The following is an 8231-nucleotide window of genomic DNA, read 5'->3' as shown; positions in this document are numbered from 1 at the left end:
ACGTACGGACACTTTCTTGATTTGTCATGTTCTCGTATCGGACACATTTCGGACACGACACACATCGACACCATTTAGTACGCGTGTCTTTTGTGTCCAACCATATCTTAATAAAAAATAAAAAACTCTTATACTTGAACACACCTAAATACCATCGTATATTAACATGTCGAATCTTATTCTTAACATATATTTTTGAAATGAGTTAAGAAATAATATATATTATTAATTATTAAAACAAAATATATTTTAAATACTTTATATAATTAAAAAATATTAAAAATATTTAAAAAATAATTTATATTTAATATCAATAAAATATTAAAATAACATTATAATTTATCTAAAAAATACTTTATATTTTATATATATATATATATATATATATATACTGTTTTTCGTATTTTTTAAGAATTGTCATATGGTGTTTCGTGTTCATGTCATATTCTATATTTCGTATATTATCATAATTTTAAAAATCGAACCAAATTGATCGATTCGGCTAAATTAGTTGGGAATCGACCATTTGACCAATTGAATTGACGTTAAAAATCACTTGGCAAAAAATTGGCCTAAGAACCGACCAAATTAGCAGTTATCCAGTGAACCGCCGGATCGGCCGAATTTTTTGAAGGTTACCGATTCGGTAAAAATTCAGAAATGCTAATTACATCCAATACCCTTTCCCCACGCCCCACCCCTGTCTCTCTGCAGCAGAAGAACCAACCCTAAACCTTCTTCGAACGTTGCCCGCAGCCACCATCCCTCTTCAAAGTCATCGTCGAACTCTTCTCCTAGAGGGTGCTGTCGCCGCCGTCAGGGACAGACCGTGGGTGCCGTCGTCGCCTGTGAAAGCTCTACTCCGCCCTCTTCACATCGTTCCTCCTCTTCTCGCCGTCGCACGAGGTCTGAGTTGAGTTCGTGGCGTCTCCGTCGCGAAGGTTGCTCGGTCGTCGTCTCTTCGAGCGCTCTCTCTGTCCTTGTCCGGGTCAACGTCCCTCTTCGAGCTGTCTCTTGCCGTCGCTGCTTCTTCGCTCCTCGCCGTGGGTCGTCGCTGCTTCTCACCTCCTGCGTCGTTTCTGCTTCTCTGCTTCTCGTCATTTTTGGCTGTCGCCCCTTCTCTTCTCCTCTGATTTCAGGTAACTGTTTCACACGGTCGCCGCTAGCTCACTCTGTCTCACACTCTCCGAGCTCACTTTGTCATCGCCGTTCATCTCTCGCCATCTCTCCGGTAAGCCAGTGCTTCTTCAGTCTCATGTTTTTTTTTCAATTAATTTTTAAGATTCTGAGTTTGTGTTCTGAGTTTGGAATTCGATTACTTATTTAATTTGTTGAATGCTGATGTGATGCTGAATTCAATTTAATTTGGTTTCTGAGTTTGGAATTAGATTCAATTTAGTTTTTGTTGCTGATGTGTTTTCAGTCTAGTTTGGATTCAGAAGTCAGAATCATGTTGCTGATTAATTGATTAGAATACCAAAAACTAAATATGATTATATGCTTTAGCTCTCTTATATTCAGCAGGTTTAGGAATTTGTAATTGAATTGAACTTTGTTTTGTGTGACGATTATATGCTTCTTGATTTGAGGATCTTTACTATTCAGTCCTTTACTCCTTTATGTGAAATGGAAATGATGCTGTTAAGTTATTGATTACTTGATTACTTGATTACTTGAAGTTATTGTTGAACTTTTTTTAAACATGTTCAACTATGATTCAACCCCAGTTAGATCATTGAACCATTGAACCATCACTTGATCGGTTCAATGACCGGTTTGGTTCTTGCAACCTTGGTAATTACCTTTTTTAACCCTAAAACTCAAGTCTTCAGTTCAGTTCAGTGAGTGAGTGAGTGAGCGAGTATGAAGGTGGTGGCGCTCGTTAGTGGCGGCAAAGACAGCTGCTATGCCATGATGAAGTCCATTCACTATGGCCACCAGGTTCCCCTTTTTTATTTTTTAATTCTACTTTTTAAAATTATTTCTCTTCCCTTAATTTCCTTTGATTTTGCTTTTTGGTGTTGGAGGTAGATAGTTGCGTTGGCGAACTTGTTACCTGCTGATGATGACGTCGACGAGCTTGATAGCTACATGTACCAAACCGTATGCTTTCTTCTTTCACATTATTTTGGTTATTTGCATTTTAACTTAGTAATACTTTGAATATGGTATAGCAATAAAATTCAACATTTCAATTGTTAGGTCAGTGTTGTTTTAGTTTTGTTTCTTCATTCATGTTTAGAGATTGTTGTTTTAGGTTGGTCATCAAATTATTGTTAGCTACGCGGAATGCATGGGGTTGCCATTGTTCAGGAGGCGAATTCGAGGATCAACAAGGCAAGCTTTATTGACATAAATCTGTTTTGTAGAACGTATGATTTTATTTTAGGCAAGTTCATAGGTTAGTTTCAGATAATTTTAAGGCAATTGGGATGTAACTAAAAGTCCTCATAACATGCTTTACGGATTATGTTATGCAAGTTCAAAAGGCGATTTGTTTACTTGCAATTCATGTCTTAATTATTGTCATAAAAAGGCTTGATATGTATTTTAGAAAGATTGAGATGCATCATGTGTTTTATATATATAGAAAAAGAGATTCTTTTAGATGAGAAGAAGGATAATACAAACTGGGGATACGGTTTCCCCCTATACAAAATAAAAACAAAATAAAAGATTTATCCATAAAGCATAGCTTTTCAATCTTTCAACATGTCTAAGAGAGGAAGTTCTGTATAAAGGTCATGAGCTCTGCACCAAATTGATGCTAAATGTCTAATCCTGTCTCATAAAACATGTTTGTGAGAAATCTGTTATTGAAGATGAAAAATGCAATTCCACAAAAATTTCTCTTTTCTACTGCCTACAGCAGACCTAGGCAATAGAAATTGATCTAGAGTTGGATGATTTCCCTTATAAAAAGGCTTGAAAAATGCCATAGCTCGGCCCAGGCCCTAAGAAGAAAGCATAGCAGTAGTGGGAGAGGGTCATTTGTACACAGGAACTTATAAGGATATGCTAAGAGAGAAACGCGGAGAGAAGTTTATTATTAGTTTTCAGCATTTTTTCTTGGGCAGGGCATAGTACGAATCCCCGTATCTTTTTCCTTTTTCTTTCTTCATCCTTATTCAGTCACCATATCTGAATCCTTCTTTATTAAGGGTATCCTTTCTTGTAATCAAACTTGTTTGTAATTCTAAATGCTTATTCCAGATTGCATTCTCCAGAGCTTTAGAATATGAATTGATATAATTAATGTTCAGTTTTAACCTTCAAATGATATTTTCTTGATAGACATCAAGAGCTTGGTTACAGAACAACCCAGGGTGATGAAGTTGAAGATATGTTTATTTTACTTCGTGAAGTGAAAAGACAGATACCTGAAGTTACTGCAGTGTCTTCTGGGGCCATTGCATCTGACTATCAGAGATTGCGGGTGGAAAGTGTTTGTTCAAGGTTAGGCCTTGTTTCTCTGGCATACTTATGGAAACAAGATCAATCATTGCTCCTCCAAGAAATGGTAAATGGCAGCATAATTGATAGTCTAGTCATGCATGCATGCAATTATGCATTGGTTTTTTTGGTTCTTATCATTCAGATTTCATATAATACTAACTCAGTTTCCTGACCAGATTGCAAATGGAATTTTGGCTGTGACTGTAAAGGTATAATTTGTTTAACTTTCCTTGTAATGTCTCTTGCTCTCTTTATGGTTTTTCTTCTTCATTATAAATGGGAGAGAATTCCTATGTTCTAATCATATGGTTGTTCTTATTCTAACTTGTCAACAATTGACAACAATCAAAGATGTCATGATATTAATGTTAGTACTTTTATAAAATTGAGCATTGGCTTGGTGTTGAATGTATGAAAGTGAGTTGAATGAATGATATGGCGCCATAGAAAGAAAGTGTTATGCAAGCAATGACATTTACTTCTATATAGTAATTATTATGTTCAACTTGCTTTTGTATAAGGCAATTTTTAGTCTGGAATTTAATGCTTTATCTATTTTACAAGGTAGCCGCCATGGGTTTGGTGCCTGGAAAGCACTTGGGTAAAGAAATAGCCTTCTTAAATGCTTATTTGCACAAATTAAAAGAGTATGTTAAAGTTATTTATTTTCCATTATTTATTTATTTTGTGTTGTATCTATGCAAATTCTTCAAAGTTTCTAGAATAACATCATGCTATGGTTTTTTAATAGTTCTGTCTAGTTCATCCTTTCTTGTATTACCTTTTGCAGGTTATATGGAATTAATGTTTGTGGTGAAGGAGGGGAATATGAAACGTTAACTCTTGATTGCCCTCTCTTCATTGTAAGTTTACTGTCTCTCTTTTGGCTATATAATCTTTGGATTATTTGTCCTACATTCCTAGTGCTCTGGCTGGTCCACCATACATTATGAATTTGGAGCTGTTCCTTACATATTTGTTACCGTTCATAAAGTTGGTCTTAATTAGCTTCTGTTCATATTGATGTCATTTTTGTGATCACACTGAACTTGAGAATTCAATCTTGTCATTGCTACTCATTTTGCTTCAATTTTAATCGCTATTTGTATTTCTATTTTCTTCTTTCATCATGATATTCCTTTGAATATCCAGAATGCTCGAATTGTGCTCGATGAATACCAAGTTGTGAGGCACTCTTCAGATTCCATAGCTCCTGTTGGAATCCTTCATCCCTTGAAATTTCATTTGGAAAAGAAGGTAGATATTCAATCTTTAACATCACCAGACAACATAAGTGAAACTTATGTTCAGAAACTGGGAACTGTGTTTGAAGTGGAAGACACTTTAGAAAGATGTGAAGACACATTTAAGTCGTTGGATTGCAGTGCTGACCCAATTGATGACTTAGCACATAAATTTAACATCTCAAGAACAAATAACAAGAGAACACTCTCCTTAAGTTGCTCGTTACAAGATTCATGCAATGGTGGTCTTCATTACTTTCCTGTTTATTTTCAGATTATTTCAATGCCTCGTTATATTTATGCATAGTTTCTTTCCTTGACGGACATGTATCTTATTTTTCAAGAGCAGATTTGCGGGAAGATTTGAAGACTGTTTTGGCAAAAACTGAATCACTATTAGCTGGCTTTGGCTTTGGGTGGGAGAATGTTGTCTATATTCACCTTTACATAGATGAAATGAGTAAGTTCTCAGAGGCAAATGAGACATATGTAAAATTTATAACCCAGCAGAGGTGTCCATTTGGTGTCCCATCACGTAGTACAGTTGAAATGCCTCTAGTAGAGATGGGTTTCAGCAAAGCATATATGGAAGTTCTTGCGTCAAGTAATAAAGATAAAAAGGTTTTGCATGTACAGAGTATTTCCTCTTGGGCACCTAGTTGCATTGGGCCATACAGTCAGGTAAATCCAACCTCTCTCATGATTTTCGTTTCCTTTCTCATTGTGAAAATTGACTTGGTCACAACTGAAAGTGGTTTATTCTATGCAATGTTGACAGTAAAACTATAGGTAGAATGACTTCTTTTTTTGGTCAAAATATACTGGTTTGGACCCACAAGTGCTATGCCTGTCTTGGATCTTGATGACAAAGTTACTGTACCACGGAAGCACCATGTTCCATAGAGAAAAATTGTAGCATGCGAGTCCTCAAAGAAGAGTGATTTTTTTAAAATAAAATAATTTAGTGAATCCTTAATATTTCAACTGTAGCAACTGGACAAAATAACCTTGGTTTATTGACTACAGTCTCTACTTGGTTGAAACCAGATAATCAACTGCCTTTTGAACTTCTTTTCTAAATATCTATAATATTTGAGTGTCATGATTCATGTCTTGGGAATTATTATAGATGCTCTCATTAAAATATGAGAAAGTGTATTTAGTTATCTGATTGAATGATACAATTGTAGTGACTGTTTGTTTGGTACCTCGAACTTTCCTTCATCATTTAATGTATGGTATTTGGTATATACTTTCACATTTCAAATGTTATCTGGTGAAATGTCCTTTTATAATGTTAATGCTTTGGCTTTCAGGCAACCTTGCACGATAATATACTTCATATGGCTGGTCAGTTGGGACTTGACCCTCCAACAATGAATCTTTGCAGTGGAGGTGCTAGTGCTGAACTGGAACTGGCTCTCAGAAACTGTGAAGCTGTGGCAAAATGCTTTCGTTGTTCAATATCCACATCAGCAATTATGTTTGTTGTTTACTGTTCTAAACGTGTCTCATCATCAGAGAGACATGATATGCAGGAGAAACTAGAAACAATCCTTAGGCAGATGAGGATCTTTCAGTTACAGGAACAAAACACCTGCAAAGCATTAGATCCCGTAGTCCTTTATGTCCTTGTTCCTGATCTACCTAAAAGGTACTATGGCCGTCCCATAAATCTGTGATTTCTCTGATCTACGCACTCCTACACCCATACACAAATTTATGGATATGCAATTTTTAGGCAGGCCTTTTTATAACTTTGTAGGAATTATAATTTCCTTTTCTGTATTATGCTTCCTTATTGTGAGTTGTGGTATCTTTTATCAGTGAATTGTTCTCAGCATAACTAAAGATAAAGCAGCACTGAGTTCTCAGCATACTAGCTGAGTTCTCTTTTTTACTTTATTTTATGCTGTTATTTTATATTACTGTTTGATATGGGGCAGGTTGGTTGTAAGGGGATGGTTTTTATTGAATGGCTTGTGTTTTTCTTCATGATAAATGTTGATATGATATTAATGCTAAGATTTGGTTGGCATCTTTCCAGTGCATGTGTAGAAATAAAGCCTGTTCTTTATGTTGACGATGGCACGGAGATAGCAACTGAGACCATAACAGAAAGTTCTGGTTCCGAAGCACCCCACTACTGGGGTTTCAAGCAGGAAAATTGGCATGATTCTTGTATTCAGAAACTTGTGGTTCCAGGAAAGATTTGTGCTGTTACATTATCTATTACAAGTGAGGATGCTGCAAAGATATGTTTCCATTCTGTGTCTGCTGATTCTGTCAATGATGATCAATATCTTCAATATAAGTCGCTCATGGAGAAGTCATCAAGATTCTGCTTCTATCTTCTGGACAAAGTCATGGCCGATAATGGGTTTGGCTGGGAAGATTTAATGGTCAGTATGTGTTTAAGTATGACATGCCAGATGTTTTCATCTTAAATGCCCAAAGCTTTCTTTATTTAATGTATTGATGCAAATAATTGATTTTCTCTATCTTGTGCAGAGTTTGAGGATCTATATCCCTGCAAGCCTTCAAATGTCGATAGCTATGCTGCTGCCTACGTTCAACAAGGCTCTATTGGAACTTTCTGAAGCGAGTCAGAAGAAAGTTTTAAATGGCGAGGAGCCAATCTTCAACATAGTTCCTGTCATCGGTGCTGGTAGGTCTGCTTCATCCATGTCTAATATAATAACTTGCGAATTACTCGGCCAGAAATCCTGGGCATAAATTGCTGGATAAACTCTTATGTTCTAGCTTGGTTATATTTATATTGTCATTTTATATACGAAATGGACGTGGAAAGATTGTTTTACTGGAATTCCTTGGTAATTTGGATAGAATAGGCGTTAGAGAAATTCAGGTTCAAATGGGGCTGATCAAATTTCATTGATCTTTCCCAAAGTAATACAATTTCTGAGGTTTTGTTGCTTTTGGTTTTGGCAAAACAAAAAATTACACTTGGGGTATGTTAGATTGGGTGTAAAGGTAGGGTAAAACTAAAATTACATCAGGTTCTGCCGCATGGAATGTTGTACTTTAAAGGATTGTCATGGCCGTATTAATTTACTTCAAAGTGTAGTTACTTAATTCTTATGGTGTATACGAAAACATTATCTTTTGTTGAATATTTATTTAGAGGAACTCTTGGGACTAGCAATTTTTAGTATTTTTAATCATCAATTAACAAGCACAACGTTAAATTATTTTAAACAAATAAATTTTACTAATTTATACGTACAAACTTTAAAAAAATGTGGGTACAAACTATATTGGTTATGAGTGTAAAACTTTGGTAAATATAAGTGCAAATTATATATTTCTTGGTACAAAATCTTTGTAAATATGAGTGTAAATCAAGGTTCAGAAAATCGAATCGGTCATCAAATTGCTCTAGTCACTGGTTCACAGGTCTAATTGGTCTAACTGGTGGTTCAAAAAAAAAATCGTTTTAGAATAGAAATAATAAATAAATTATAAATACACATTTTAAAATATAATTATAGTCTAATATAAATCTTAAAA

At 35.4% G+C, this 8231-nt stretch overlaps 1 protein-coding gene across 10 annotated transcripts; it reads left to right on the top strand.

The window, feature by feature from the left end:
- Positions 1-495: 495 nt before the first annotated feature.
- On the top strand, positions 496-7850 carry LOC112696922 (diphthine--ammonia ligase). 10 transcript variants are annotated; one of them, XM_072197289.1, is made up of 13 exons: positions 496-1231; positions 1833-1941; positions 2032-2103; positions 2258-2337; positions 3295-3520; positions 3633-3665; positions 4021-4103; positions 4247-4319; positions 4609-4942; positions 5050-5381; positions 6017-6354; positions 6748-7102; positions 7212-7850. In XM_072197289.1, exons 2-13 carry the CDS (start codon positions 1864-1866, stop codon positions 7434-7436), a joined length of 2229 nt encoding a protein of 742 aa, XP_072053390.1. In that variant the 5' UTR covers positions 496-1231; positions 1833-1863; the 3' UTR covers positions 7437-7850. The 10 variants fall into 10 exon arrangements, with proteins under 10 accessions (XP_072053390.1, XP_072053394.1, XP_072053392.1 ...); XM_072197293.1 differs by having other exon boundaries at positions 533-1231; positions 4025-4103; XM_072197291.1 differs by having other exon boundaries at positions 537-1231; positions 1838-1941.
- Positions 7851-8231: the final 381 nt, after the last annotated feature.

Source organism: Arachis hypogaea, chromosome 6, assembly GCF_003086295.3.
Source record: "Arachis hypogaea cultivar Tifrunner chromosome 6, arahy.Tifrunner.gnm2.J5K5, whole genome shotgun sequence".
Classification (NCBI taxonomy): Eukaryota; Viridiplantae; Streptophyta; class Magnoliopsida; order Fabales; family Fabaceae; genus Arachis; species Arachis hypogaea.
This window is presented reverse-complemented; position numbering and strand designations above follow the sequence as displayed.

Coding starts and splice junctions, on each gene's coding strand:
- LOC112696922 (XM_072197289.1), top strand. CDS start 1,864: ATGAAGGTGGTGGCGCTCGTTAGTGGCGGCAAAGACAGCTGCTATGCC. Junction 2,104..2,257: donor ATAGCTACATGTACCAAACC/GTATGCTTTCTT, acceptor TTGTTGTTTTAG/GTTGGTCATCAAATTATTGT. Junction 7,103..7,211: donor TTGGCTGGGAAGATTTAATG/GTCAGTATGTGT, acceptor TATCTTGTGCAG/AGTTTGAGGATCTATATCCC.